The 14,989-nt window shown below is 56.3% G+C and overlaps 1 protein-coding gene across 1 annotated transcript in view; it reads right to left on the reverse strand.

The window, feature by feature from the left end:
• PMPCA (peptidase, mitochondrial processing subunit alpha) overlaps nt 1-11,351 on the reverse strand; it is a 30,052-nt gene extending 18,701 nt beyond the window's left edge. The window contains exons 1-13 of the mRNA XM_032973064.2: nt 11,241-11,351; nt 8,258-8,460; nt 7,307-7,386; nt 6,783-6,865; nt 6,141-6,235; nt 5,521-5,621; nt 4,775-4,958; nt 4,308-4,387; nt 2,800-2,892; nt 2,469-2,587; nt 1,244-1,334; nt 635-697; nt 12-156 (exon numbers count right to left, since the gene is read on the reverse strand). Of these exons, the coding sequence (XP_032828955.1) occupies nt 12-156; nt 635-697; nt 1,244-1,334; nt 2,469-2,587; nt 2,800-2,892; nt 4,308-4,387; nt 4,775-4,958; nt 5,521-5,621; nt 6,141-6,235; nt 6,783-6,865; nt 7,307-7,386; nt 8,258-8,460; nt 11,241-11,299 (1,396 nt within the window). The 5' untranslated portion in view covers nt 11,300-11,351. The remainder of the gene's footprint in view (nt 1-11; nt 157-634; nt 698-1,243; nt 1,335-2,468; nt 2,588-2,799; nt 2,893-4,307; nt 4,388-4,774; nt 4,959-5,520; nt 5,622-6,140; nt 6,236-6,782; nt 6,866-7,306; nt 7,387-8,257; nt 8,461-11,240) is intronic.
• Between the last annotated feature and the right edge of the window lie 3,638 nt (nt 11,352-14,989).

The following is a 14,989-nucleotide window of genomic DNA, read 5'->3' on the forward strand; positions in this document are numbered from 1 at the left end:
GTGCCACACACCGATCATCGAGCAGAGCTCGTGCGGCAGCTTGCGCTGCCCGGTCGACAGCACCTGGCGTCCCACGTCCTCGAAGATGACGGGGCGAGACTCCAGGTTCATCATGAGCATTGAGCGCAGCTGTGTCTTGGCCCTGTCCAGCTCCGCCTGCACCAGCACGCAAGGATCGTTATCCATCGGCGTCTTTCATCGTCGTCACCATCACTTTCATCACCAGTCATCTCGACTACTCAATTGGAATATCCATTGCAATCATCGCCCCCCTACTGTGCAAACTTGGCAGGACCCTCCAAAAACAGTCACGAGACTCGAGGCTTTTCTGGGTAAACATGCGAAATCATAATAATGTTAATAATCATGATCTTCAGCCTTGTTATCATCGACATCAATGGGAAGAGCACAGTAACAGCGCCCTAAAATGTCCATCGGCACTGAGAGCGGGATGTCAGGCGTGGGAGAAGCAGAGCCAAACGGCCGCAGCAGCACCTCGTGTGACTCGGGCGTGGACTCGTCAGTAGTCCTACAGCCTCTTCTCAACAACGCCTCAGCGGTGCCCCAAGGGTGCAGAGCTACGACGCAACGTGAAGGACATTGCGCGAGGGGTCGAGGGACACTCCGAACTCACCTCTCCTACGTTTCCTGCCATCAGCACAAACTCCCGAGTGATGATCTCAACCATCTCCTTCACCTGCGGGGACCACACACGCACATCGTCACATTCGTTCCCAGCGACTACACCACCCGGATATCTTCAGCATGACCAGTCACTGCAAGATAAGGGCCTCCCCACGGCTTGCGGGTCACAGTTGTTATCTGACCGTACTTCACCACGCTGGTCAGCGCGGGTTGGCGAAGGTGGGGGGGGGGGCACAGAACAGCCGTTGCCGCACTGCTCTCTGCTGCCCTCTGCTGCCCACAGCTGCCCACGGCGCAGCTCCGCGTTCGCCTACAACGGACCCGGCTTGCAGGGCGGTCACTCAACCCAGCACTACCCTGCTGATCTCCCGTGACCTAACAAACGATCGGGCACACGTCCGCCCAGTTTGGTCACGGACGCATGCGCGCGCCGATAGGTGTGACAAAACTCCCGACCACGCTCCAACCCGTTTGGACTCCTCGAAGCTGACGGAGGAGTCAGGGCGCGGGGGACAGGCGGTGAAGCGGGACAGGCGCGACGGGCGAGCGTGCGGCACGCGGTGACGGCAGTGGAGGAGATAGTGGTGGCGGTGGTCACCTGACGCGGGTCGGCGCTGGCGTGGATGCAGAAGAGGCCGGTGTCCTCGTAGCTGAAGTGGTAGGACGTGGCCGAGTACATCCAGTGAAACCTGTGTAGTGGATTCGAATTAGGTGCACACACAACTCTTGGGAGGCAACACGTATTTATTTATGAACACAACAGTTAACTCTTACATTATGCATAGGGTGGTGACCACCGACCTACTCTAGCTAACACACACTTCTCAGATACTCTAGGGAGCTACAGCCTCCTGTCTTGGCGGGACTTACACGTCTACCGCTATCCTAGAGTCCTCCGGTAGGGACCTACACACGGATCTCTTCTTGGCGTCTTCACGATGCATCTTCATTTTTGATACGGGCAGCCTCGAACTTCGTGAGGAGGCCGCTTATATGGGCCTTGGCGGGCCCGGGCCCCGCCCCGGCCACGCCTCCCTTCGAGAACCCTCTCGAAGCCCCCCCCCCTGTTGTCCACGTGCCCCCCGAGGTGCCCCCTAGGCCCCCAGCCCCCATTGGGGTCCAGTCACGTGTCCAGCCGGGGTCACAGAGAGTGCCACGACCTCACACCACCCTCGTGGCCTCCCGAGCCCAGAACCGGCCCTGACGTCATTCCCGCCTCCAGCCGGGATGACGTCATGTGTGTGTGTAGACCCGCGTGGTCGTGACGCTCCCCCGCATAGTGGCATGTGTACGCAGTAGTGATGCTACCATCACTACACCTGCAACACAGTGCCATGCCTCGCTCGCGATCGAACCCACTGCGTGTTCACCATAGTAGTAATGGCAATAACACTGCGACGAGCCGCCTGCGTCACGGTGGTCGTGTGCCGGCATCACCGTCCAACTTTATCAAGTTAGAAAATGTCACCGCAAGTTACGACCCAATTTGGGCTCGCGCAGCAGCAGCAATCGCCCTCTACCCTTAAGACTGATGCCACAGGTCGCTCGTGCAAATGAGGCTCAAATGTGAAAACTGCCCACCAAACGCGCAAGCTCAATGCTCGCCACAGCCAGGCGCAAGCGACGTGGGCCCGTCCAACCGTGAAACTCCGGCGGACTATGCCCGTCTGCGAAGCGCAGCGCCTCGGCGAGAGGCGCTGCGCGACGGCGCCAAATATCAAACGGCCCGATCGTTTGGGGAGGTTAACTCGTGGCCGCGACTCATTCAGTCGCTGCCATCGCGCAGGTGAAGCACGCCGGCGCGCGCGCGCGCGCACTCGCACCTGTTGAGCACGTTGAGGTAGAGGCGCGTGAACATGCCCTTGCCGGGCCCCCCAGCTGAGAAGGAGCCGCCGCCCCCCATCATCATGTTCAGCACCGCAAACGGCACGAAGTCGTCCTCCTGCACCCGGCACACACGCGAGGGAGGGGCCGGCGGCGGTGGTGGGTTGAGAACGGGAGGGGGGGGGGGGGGTTAAGTCAACGGTGGTTGTCCTGTGGGTGGCCTCGGCCCCCTATTATAAAAACGTGGAATTGCCACCAATGGCCGAGGGCTGTATATAGGAAATGAGCGCCAATGCCTCGACGACTCAACCGAGCAAGGCGGCGCCTCACCAGGAAGGAGCAGCTCTCCAGGCCGATGACGACGTAGGTGAGCTCGGGGATTGGCGTGGGGCCCATGCTCACGTTGGACATGTCCTTCACCTCCTGCGAGACACAACGACAAAGGTCCCCCGTGTAGCCTTCAAAGACGGTCGGGGCAAGTGCCGTTAAAGCGTGCGGCCTACGCAGGCTGGCGCGGCGTGCGCACGCACGCGGGGTGGGGGGAGGGCGCCGATGTTTTCGCACCACATGCCCCCCCAGAGTGCTAGTTTTAAGGCTGAGTCGACGTAGGGGAGTGCCCGGGACCGGTTTGGATGTCACTCGTCGCTGATGTTAGCCGCAGCCGGGCATGACACTGGGGATGTCGAGCTTATAGCTCAATGTGCCAATCACTGCACCGCCAAGCATATGTACCAAGTGCAGGTGTCACGTTGATTCTGTTTAGCAGGTCGTGAGAACTCAAGGGACCAGAGTCTCATTGGCAAGAGCGATCTGGGTCACTAAAAAGACAAAATCAAAATAAAATATAGTACACCATTGAAGCAAATAGAAATCAAAGCATAAAGAGGAAAAATCGAAAATAACAACAAAAAACCCACTGCCTCATCAGGCTGCTGGGGCTGTTCGTGAGCAGCCATTACGGCCGGCAATGCATGCAAGAGGCGGCTGTGGCCATCACCCCGCATGGCCACCTTTGTCTCCCCAGTACGTATGGTTACACAGCGCACCAGGTGCACGCCGAAGGTTGCGCTCATTGCTCCGTGTCACATTGGTCGCAACGCTGCATTCTTCTTGTGAACAATTTCAAAGAAAAGAATGCTCAACATATAGCTAGAGGTTGCTACGAGGTATCTGTGCATCTGCGTGTGTCCGTGCGTGTTTATGCCCCGGGTGTAGAATGCTATTCGTATATATTTTTTAAAACCACAGTGGTTTGAGGCGTGGGTTAGGAATGCCCCCAAGGTTAGCGATGCGTACCACGCAACCTATTCAATGGCGGAGCACACAGAGCCGCTAAAAGAATAAAGAAGTCGTTAGTCATGAACGCCGCGTCTCCGCGCCGATTAGGAACTCGGCTCCAGAAATGTCGCCGGGTGGCTCACATTTCAGAGGTGACGATGATAAACTCCTGGGTTCAAATCCGGGTTTCCAGCTACCCGCGATTAAACCGGCTTCTCAACGCTTTTGTTGACAAAATGGGGAACAGCTGAAACCTGCATAAAGAAGCGTGGAGAGGTGCGTGGAATTGCATTGAGGGTTGAACGTATGGACCTGGGAACGAACGCAAAGCAGACATCCTGTGGCGTGTTAAGTGGGCTTGTGCAGAAGGTGTCGCTAGAAGGGGTCGAGAATCGCTACGGACTGGCAGTCAAAGGACGGAACGTGCCCAAGAGGACGTCCGCCGTGGAGGACCGAGCGTTGAAATCGGCTTGCGCGTGGGAACCAGGCGCATCGCTGCATCATCGCGAGACGACGATGGCTTGGCGAGGCCTTCAACCAGCAGTGGATAGACCACTCACCTTCACCTGTCCGCCCGTGTACTGTGCCACCGAGCGGTCCGGGTCGACGCCTTTCCCCGCGCCCCACACCGGGGTCACGCCTGCCACACGCACAAAGACAAAGATCCCCCGTGTAGTCTTTAACAGACTGTTGGGGCAAGTGCCATGAGCGAGATCGACGCGACACAGGAGGGGTTGGCGGGTTGCCAGCACCACGCCCGGCAGCCTTTGCCCAATGCTGATGTTTACACCCCGCACCACGTACTCATTTAAGTCAACAAAGACAAAAGCGCGCACGCGGGGTCAGGCCGGTGTCGCGTGGCCGGTGCCGCATACACCGTGCGCTACACAGGGACAGCTGCCACTGCGGGTCCCCCCTCGACCAGACGGCAGCGGGGCACCAGAACGGACGAGATGGCAGACGCTCCCGAGCGAAACCCCCTCCACCACCCCCAGCGACCGGCGCCACCCCGCGTCCTCGGCCGTACCCTGCAGGTGGCGCTCGGCGTACTGGACCAGCGTGCCGTGGTCGACGCCCACTCCGGCCAGCACCATGCGATCGGGCGAGTAGTGGCTGCGCAGGAAGTCGTGCAGCATGGGGCGGTCGACGAGGGGCAGGCTCTCGGCGGGGCTGTACCGGGCCAGCCCCACCGTGTTCTCGCGAAACGCCGCCTGCACCAGCGCAAAAGAGAGGGAGGGCGTGTGTGGCAGCGCGTCAACGGTCGTTGCACGCACACCGATGACACAGCGGGGGTAGGGGGGGGGGGGTGGTCGCAGGATCGGCCCTCTATGGAGGAGGCTCGTGAAGGATGCTCCCGGGCAGTCGGGAGGCAGTCGACCTCCAACAACGATGAAAGGCGGAGGAGCGACGCTCACAACAACAAGCAGAGCGCCGGGCGGCTAAAGTGCAGCAAGTTGGCACATGTGGTGCATTGGCCCGTCATCTCAGTCAACTCATAACACCTGGATCTTTCCTGTGAGCTCCTGCCAGCAGCGAGCCTTCCGTACTTTTTTTTGTGATAGCCTCAAAGTGCACCTAGCCTGGCACAACCACTGCGGGGACGTCACCACAAACTTTGTGGCGGACGGTGAATGCGTGCCTGTGTGTTGGTGTACGTTTGTTGTGCGTGGACAAGAGGCAGCGGGTACGTAAACATCGTGTTGACAATGTGTGGCGATGGCGAGATTGGATCACGGTGCCAAACAATGCCGACGATGCCCGTGAGACACGAACCGCGTGGATCATCTCCGTGAGGAGCGGCTCCGGGTCCGGCCGCAAGGCCAGGTCCTCCAGCTCGAAGCCGATCGTTGTCTTCGTCATCTCCAACTCCTCGTCTGGAGGCCACGCGCACAGCAGACACGCAGACACCGTCACCGACAAATTCGGGGGAAAATCGCACACGGAGTACGAGACGCTCTCCACCGTCCGTTGTCCTTGGAAATATTTCACCAGCAGTGCATCAAAGCCACTTAATTTATCCCAAGTGCAGAACCAAATGTATCGTTATAGGGTTTGTTGTGCAGTCAATCTGCACGAGTCTGTGGGTCTCTCTCTAAGTCTGGATGTCTCTTTGCGAGACTGATTCTCCACGTAAGTCACTGGTAACGGAGTTGACACCATCAACTCACTGCACTCGAGAACCCAGCTTAATCACGGGATTCGAACCCAGAGGCTCTGACCACTGAGCCACTCGGCCTCCTCGAGGCTGAGCAACGCATATGAAGAAAGCCAAGGGGTGGGGGAATGATGTTTCTGTGGTGCAGGGAGGCGGCTGGACACAGCACCGGGGGAGAGACTGAGAGAGAGGAGACCCAGCCGGGCGTAGGGTGCGACGAGCACGCGCGAGGACAAACCTGTGAATCGCGGCTGCAGGATGACGTCCGACAGGAGGCTCACGACCGTCTCCAGTCCGCTCGAGTCCACCGACACGGCGTACATCGTCGTGTCCCTGGGAACGGCGAGCGCAGACGGAACCCGAACACGTGCCGACAATGTTGTCTCAATCGACGGGAACACGGGGGCAATGCTGTCTCAGTCTGTAACAGAGCACCGCTGTTGTCTCGGACAACAAGAGGGCGGAGCAGCCTCACCCAAGTTATTAGTGCCATTCATGAGGCTCAACTCGGCTCAGACAGCGGTGGGTGGAGATCACAGAAATAATTTGCAGCAACATCTCAAGTTTAAGCCACAACCTTTCTGCACGAAACCAACCAACAGCCATGCGTCCACAGAGGGAGCTGCGTTCAGATTTATTGCGATTTTGGGCAACGGGATTTTTACGGTGGGGATTGCTGCGGCAAACCATTGCCAGTTGCCGGCAACCATTGCTCTAAAATGTCCCCAGTGGATCACGGCCTGCCCAGCGTACCGGCAACCAGGAAACACGGCAAGGGGGGGGGGGTACAATCTCGAGTGTGAAGCAAATGGAATAGGATGCACGCGGTTATTCGTAATGCTGATGTGTTTGAGGGAGGTGGGGGGAGCGTCGTTCACACCTGGAGGTCTGGCAGTCACAGATGCCGCCGTGCTTTTCCAGCATGTGAAGGATTTCATCGCGGCTCCCATACCGGGCTGTGGACTGCCAAACGGGGAAACGCAGGGATCGCAATTGTCCATCAATTCTCTCCGCCATTCCCTGAAATTAATTAGCTCGCGTGCAAAGACAAAGCAGACCACTGTCACACATTTAGTCTTCAACGGAGACCGACCGGGCAAGTTCTGTAGCTATGAAGGCTGGCATGGCTCACAGTGGGGGTGGTGTTGCCAGCGCCACGCCCGGCCGCCTTTTGTTTTGGCAGTGCTGTTGTTGACATAATACAGCGAGTAATCATTTATTGTTGAGTCAATCTAAGAGAATGCCAGGACAGCTTCAGGTGTCACTCACCACTGATGTTAACCGTGGCTGGGAATGGAACCCCGTGGCTGTGTTCGTAACACAATGGGCGCTAACCACCGCGCCAACACTCCCGGCGTGAACGGAAACCAGCGGCACACCCGCGCACCAACGTGACGAACTTACAGAGAACGCAAGCTTTTCCAAGAAGTGGGAGATTCCGCTGGGATATTTAACTTCGTGTCGCGATCCGGAATTCACCAAAACTGCAGAACAAAAGAAAATCGAAGATCACTGGAAGTTGAGTACAACAAATACAAGCGCTCGTCTCTGCCGGTGGAACTTTTGCAGCACAATGATGTCACAGTTGTTCAGATGATGGCAACCCTGCTGAAGACCAAATCACCCGGAGCAAGTCCAACACCATCACACTCGGAAGCCAAGCAGGTTCGAGCCTGGCTAGTACTGGAATGGGGGGGTGGCATAAAACAAAAAAACAGCTGTCATCAGCTGCTGCTTGCGAGGTTATGCTGTTGGCAGCGGGGGGGCAGAGCAGCGAGATCTAATGTTGCACTGTACGTCTATGCCACCGCACCTGTAGCCCCCCCCCCCCCACTTTCACCAACCCATGCAAAATATGGTCAAATAACCCCCACCGCTCACACGGTTGAGAGGCGACCATCATCCAGCAGTGGATTGACGAAAGGGTTCAACATGTACACGTGTGTACACAATTCCGGGCACTGCGCTACGAACCCGGCGACCCGAGTGTGATTCTCGCTCATGGCCAACACCAGTGACGACTATATCTGAACCAGTCCTAGGCCTCCCCTAGGTCGACTCAGCCTCAAATGAGTACCTGGTGTGGTGGGTGAACATCGTCACTGGGGAGGCAAAGGCGGCCGGGCGTGGTGCTGGCCACCCACCCCCTCGTGTGCCGTGCCGGCCTTCATAGGTGCTCGCTAACAGCACTTGCCCCCAAAAGTCTGCAAGGCTATACGGGGGATCTTTGTCTTACTCCCATGTTCCCACGCTTGATACAACAGGTTTGTGTCAAAGAAAACGGATATATACTGGGTCATCGAACACCGAAATTCACCCCGGTATTTCGCGGACGCTTGAATGCACGGCTCTCACCTCCCACTGTGCAGAACTTGCCGAACTTGCGCTGCGACGCGACCCTGAGGCCGTTGCCCAACGTGGTGACGTGTGTGTCATATGTCTCGTTGCCCGTCACCTGGGCATACACGGGGAGGGGCAGCCCTGGCAGCGGCTGCGTGAGGGGCGCCCCGGAGTGGCCGCTGCCCTCGCAGAAGCTGCGCCTGAAGCCGAGGCCGTACCTGGAAAGGGGGTGGGTCACAGGGGCAAGACGTTTAACGTTGAAACATTGAGTACGGCTGGAGGGAGATCAGTTAATCGGCTGAAAAATTGTCAGAATAAACAAATTCCAAGTGATCTCCAACTCAAGAGAGCATTGAGGCGATGCTCATCTCCTGTTTACAACGCCGAGCCAGTGGTGGAAATTCTGAATTCTCATGGTAGGGGAGAGGCTATCCATGGGACGACCACCGTTGACTTCTCCCACATGGCGGTACTCGCTTTATCGACCCAGGAGGGATGGTGGGCTGAGCTAACCCCAATCAGGATTCGAACTCGCAAGCTTCCGATTGCGTGCCGCTCGCTCCACCGTTGAGCCACGTGATGGACGACGTAATCGACTTGAGCCCCTTTAAAAATGCAACCGCTCTGAAGGAGGGAAACCTCCCCCTACAAGCCACACCCAGCGTGACCCGGCTCATGTCGTTGACAACGGTTCAGGCTTAGCCCATGCTCAGCTTTTTCAGCAGAACTGAGTCAGTGGTGGATGTCCCACATTCACATGGTGGGGAACGGTACGTCCATAGAACAACCACCATTGTAACCTTTCCACAAGTGAAATGATGACAAGGACGACGTAAACTTAATCCTAGCTAAACATTTGAACTCGCGGCCTCGTAATTTGGAGGAATGAACGCAACAACGGAGCTGTAATGCAGGCAGACTGGGCAAAGCGCGCCCACTTCAGTGTCCCCACGGCGAGACCCGGTTATATCGGAAACGTCTCTTAAAATAAAACAATCTGGCGTGTATCTCAAAGTGGCTCTGCATCCGTGGGGCAAGCGGTGTCAGCGATCGCCTACGAAAGCCGGCGCGGTGCACGAGGAAAGCAGCGTGGTCAGCAGATGACGCCAAGTCAGCACCTTCCCCACCCTCAGTGCTGGATTTAGTTTTCTCCCGCGAAATGAAATGCGGAATAAAAATGTCAAGTGATTCATTTTGGTCGCTACAGTAAAACTATTATGAATTCTTTTGCATCATTAGACCTCCTTTGCCAGTACCAAAATATAATAATAGAGTTTTTCCCCTTTTTTATATTTTATTATATTTTGGTACTGGCAAAGGAGGTCTAATGATGTAGATGCTCACCCCGAGCCCTCATTACTTTGATAGTGCATTGTCTTTGAGCTGTACGCCTTTTAGCGTCATCTGGTCGAGCACCAATTGGGTCGAGGCTCAAAAGAAAGCCGTCCCTTGGTGTGGACCAATCAGTTTCAAGGACAATGCATATATTATCATAGTATGCTTTTTGTTTGCATTTTGACTGCAGGTATTGTGGTTAATGCAGACATGAATCCTTGTAAAAAGGTTTCAGTTTTGTTGCCAGATAAAAGGGAAAAAACCCTATTATTACATTTTGGTGCTGGCAAAGGAGGTCTAATGATGTAGATCTCTCACAGCGTCACAATAGTAAAGAAAATACACAATAAGTGCGCTGAACACTGCGGCACCGCTCCTCAAAACGTTAAATGCGTTCACCAAAACTAGTGTTTGAACCGGGGTTGTTAAGCAGTAAACGTTTCCAGCGGGTTTTCTAGGATGGAGAGGCATCCCTGTAAACCGCGTATTTATCAGTGCCCCCTACCTTATTACAGACCAATTCAGACCTTATTGGTCACTCCCGTGCCCTTATAAATTCGTTCATCCTATACACTACACTATACACTACATGATACACTACACACCACACTGCTACAAACCTGTCAACCCCTTATCAGTGCCCTATCTTATTAAAGACCAATTCAGCCCTTATTGGTTACACCTATAAATCTCAACGTTCATCCCACAAAGTGCCATCACAAGCGAGAAACACAAACAAATAGACAATACATTGTCCTACTAAATTCCCCTGCACAATAATACGGGGTAAACCGTGTATGGGTTTGACAGCTATGGAGAGGTGGTCGTAACCCACACTAGAGTTTTTTCAGTTTAATTTATTTTGGTATATCCCTGTGAGCCATTCGGCTCTTGAATCGGGTGCAACCCCAAACAAAAACACGAACAAGAAAACAACTTAAAGTGACTATGTGACTGTGCAAACAGAAAATCCAGGGGAAAAAAACCAGCAAAACATTCCAGAAAAAGCACCGTACACCAACGCTGAACAGAGGCAAGGCAGCAGGAGGATTTGAAAGTTCGGCGTTGCCGACTATGACACCATCGCAGGTACAAAAGTTAAAGCGTAGTTATTTTAAAATCTAGACATTTATATTATGCGAGCCAAACCGGTTCCCCCCCCTATTTACAGGTAATGCAAACAACAGCTTAGTTTACCCGTGGCAAAGATGCAGCGCAGTACAAGAGCAAAAGTCTCCCGTAGAGCCCCAAACAGACCGCGGGGTCGATCGAGTAACGCCGACTCAGGCCAGCAGAGCAAACGGGGTGGCCGGCAACCACGCACGGCCGCCTTTGTCTCCCCGCGTGGCAATGTTTTACTGCACACGGCACACCAGGTACAGTGACACTACAGTGTTCATTTGAGGCCGAGTCGACCTAGACGGAGGCCCGCCAGGACCAGTTCGCACGACGGGTCTCGCCACAGCTCCCCGCGACTGCGGTGACCCTCCCCCGCCCTCACGCACGTGCGGCGCCTCTCCTGCCGATGGTGCGGGCGTTTAACCGTTGGCCTCCTGAGCCGAGCTCGCGATGTTGTTGAGAAGGGAGAGAGACGGGAGAGGAAAGAGAGAGTGGAGGGGGATGTGGAGGAGGTGAGAGAGGAGGAGACGGGGTGGGGGGGCACCTCCTGTTGCTCCACCACGAGCCGACGCGACCTCCCGCGATCCCGCAGCGCGCCGCCATCACAGCCCGGCCTGGTTGAGGGTGGGGGGGGAGAGGGTGGGGGGGGGCGTGACGTCACGACGCGGCACTAAAACTCTGCGAGCGGGCCGCCATCTTACGTGGGGGGCGTTACACTCGGCGGTTAACTGGCAGGCATCTTATTCTTGGTTCTTTCGGTAAAGTCACGTAGAAGGGAAACAATAAAATAATAAAAATATAAAACATTAACATTATCCCGACGTTTCGACTGCAACACAAGCAATCATCACGTGTGAAAACCACGGCAAGAAAATTTGAATCGGCTAGTGGGCGTCCATCTTACGTGGGGGTGGGGGCGCATCACTTAACTCGGTTAGTGGGCAGCCATCTTACCAAGGGGGGGAGCGAGAACGTCACTAAAATTCGGCTAGTGGGCGTCCATCTTACGTGGGGGTGCGTCACTTAAATCGATTAAAAGGCGACCATCTTACATGGGAGCGTCACTAAAACGCGGCTGGTGGACGGCCATCTTACGTGGGGACGCTTCGCCGCCCATCAATTCTTAGTCGCCACCAAAAGCAGTTGCTGCGATCGCCTTTCACGATCGTGAGAAGTGATTCGTCCGCGTCACGCCTGTACACCAACACCTTGGTGCCAAAATTAAGGACGGAAGTGGCCGCCAATTAGATGCAACTCGTTTTACAGACCAAATCGACTCGTGGCCAGGTGCTGTCACGTGGGAGGTGTCGCATTGTATGACCGCGGCTTGAAAAGCCCTTACCCAGCAGTGAATAGATCACGATTTATGTTAATAATGAAGCGGGACGCCTTCTTAACCGGGATCGGCACTCGGTCGCGTCTTTACAACAGCGAACGATCACTCGTGACGACCTCGCGTCGCAGGACAGTGAAGGCGCCTGCAGGTGGCAGTAACAATCTGGCGTGTATCTCAAAGTGGCTCTGCATCCTTGGGGCAAGCGGTGTCAGCGATCGCCGAGCTGATCATGCACCTGGCGTAGCCTGAGAGAGGCCTAGTTAATCGTGCGACGGACCCCAAGCTGTGTTCTTGCCAAGGCAACATTGCCACGGACCCCAAGCTGTGTTCCTGCCAAGGCAACATTGCCACGGACCCCAAGCTGTGTTCCTGCCAAGGCAACATTGCCACGGACCCCAAGCTGTGTTCCTGCCAAGGCAACATTGCCACGGACCCTAAACTGTGTGCCTGCCAAGGCAACATTGCCACGGACCCCAAGCTGTGTTCCTGCCAAGGCAACATTGCCACGGACCCCAACCTGTGTTCCTGCCAAGGCAACATTGCCACGGACCCCAAGCTGTGTTCCTGCCAAGGCAACATTGCCACGGACCCCAGGCTGTGTTCTGCCAAGGCAACATTGCCACGGACCCCAGGCTGTGTTCTGCCAAGGCAACATTGCCACGGACCCCAGGCTGTGTTCCTGCCAAGGCAACATTGCCACGGACCCCAAGCTGTGTTCCTGCCAAGGCAACATTGCCACGGACCCCAAGCTGTGTTCCTGCCAAGGCAACATTGCCACGGACCCCAAGCTGTGTTCCTGCCAAGGCAGCATTGCCACGGACCCCAAGCTGTGTTCCTGCCAAGGCAGCATTGCCACGGACCCCAAGCTGTGTTCCTGCCAAGGCAGCATTGCCACGGACCCCAAGCTGTGTTCCTCCCAAGGCAACATTGCCACGGACCCCAAGCTGTGTTCCTGCCAAGGCAACATTGCCACGGACCCCAAGCTGTGTTCCTGCCAAGGCAACATTGCCACGGACCCCAAGCTGTGTTCCTGCCAAGGCAACATTGCCACGGACCCCAAGCTGTGTTCCTGCCAAGGCAACATTGCCACGGACCCTAAACTGTGTGCCTGCCAAGGCAACATTGCCACGGACCCTAAACTGTGTGCCTGCCAAGGCAACATTGCCACGGACCCCAAGCTGTGTTCCTGCCAAGGCAACATTGCCACGGACCCCAACCTGTGTTCCTGCCAAGGCAACATTGCCACGGACCCCAAGCTGTGTTCCTGCCAAGGCAACATTGCCACGGACCCCAGGCTGTGTTCTGCCAAGGCAACATTGCCACGGACCCCAAGCTGTGTTCCTGCCAAGGCAACATTGCCACGGACCCCAAGCTGTGTTCCTGCCAAGGCAACATTGCCACGGACCCCAAGCTGTGTTCCTGCCAAGGCAACATTGCCACGGACCCCAAGCTGTGTTCCTGCCAAGGCAACATTGCCACGGACCCCAAGCTGTGTTCCTGCCAAGGCAACATTGCCACGGACCCCAAGCTGTGTTCCTGCCAAGGCAGCATTGCCACGGACCCCAAGCTGTGTTCCTGCCAAGGCAGCATTGCCACGGACCCCAAGCTATGTTCCTGCCAAGGCAGCATTGCCACGGACCCCAAGCTGTGTTCCTCCCAAGGCAACATTGCCACGGACCCCAAGCTGTGTTCCTGCCAAGGCAACATTGCCACGGACCCCAAGCTGTGTTCCTGCCAAGGCAACATTGCCACGGACCCCAAGCTGTGTTCCTGCCAAGGCAACATTGCCACGGACCCCAAGCTGTGTTCCTGCCAAGGCAACATTGCCACGGACCCCAAGCTGTGTTCCTGCCAAGGCAACATTGCCACGGACCCCAAGCTGTGTTCCTGCCAAGGCAACATTGCCACGGACCCCAAGCTGTGTTCCTGCCAAGGCAACATTGCCACGGACCCTAAACTGTGTGCCTGCCAAGGCAACATTGCCACGGACCCCAAGCTGTGTTCCTGCCAAGGCAACATTGCCACGGACCCCAACCTGTGTTCCTGCCAAGGCAACATTGCCACGGACCCCAAGCTGTGTTCCTGCCAAGGCAACATTGCCACGGACCCCAACCTGTGTTCCTGCCAAGGCAACATTGCCACGGACCCCAAGCTGTGTTCCTGCCAAGGCAACATTGCCACGGACCCCAGGCTGTGTTCTGCCAAGGCAACATTGCCACGGACCCCAAGCTGTGTTCCTGCCAAGGCAACATTGCCACGGACCCCAAGCTGTGTTCCTGCCAAGGCAACATTGCCACGGACCCCAAGCTGTGTTCCTGCCAAGGCAACATTGCCACGGACCCCAAGCTGTGTTCCTGCCAAGGCAACATTGCCACGGACCCCAAGCTGTGTTCCTGCCAAGGCAACATTGCCACGGACCCCAAGCTGTGTTCCTGCCAAGGCAACATTGCCACGGACCCTAAACTGTGTGCCTGCCAAGGCAACATTGCCACGGACCCCAAGCTGTGTTCCTGCCAAGGTAACATTGCCACGGACCCCACCTGTGTTCCTGCCAAGGCAACATTGCCACGGACCCCAAGCTGTGTTCCTGCCAAGGTAACATTGCCACGGACCCCACCTGTGTTCCTGCCAAGGCAACATTGCCACGGACCCCAACCTGTGGTCCTGCCAAGGCAACATTGCCACGGACCCCAAGCTGTGTTCCTGCCAAAGCAACATTGCCACGGACCCCAGGCTGTGTTCTGCCAAGGCAACATTGCCACGGACCCCAGGCTGTGTTCCTGCCAAGGCAACATTGCCACGGACCCCAAGCTGTGTTCCTGCCAAGGCAACATTGCCACGGACCCCAAGCTGTGTTCCTGCCAAGGCAACATTGCCACGGACCCCAACCTGTGTTCCTGCCAAGGCAACATAGCCACGGACCCCAAGCTGTGTTCCTGCCAAGGCAACATTGCCAC

This window comes from Petromyzon marinus, chromosome 50, assembly GCF_048934315.1.
Source record: "Petromyzon marinus isolate PM22_M1 ecotype Great Lakes invasive population chromosome 50, UKy_Petmar_22M1.pri1.0, whole genome shotgun sequence".
Lineage (NCBI taxonomy): Eukaryota > Metazoa > Chordata > Hyperoartia > Petromyzontiformes > Petromyzontidae > Petromyzon > Petromyzon marinus.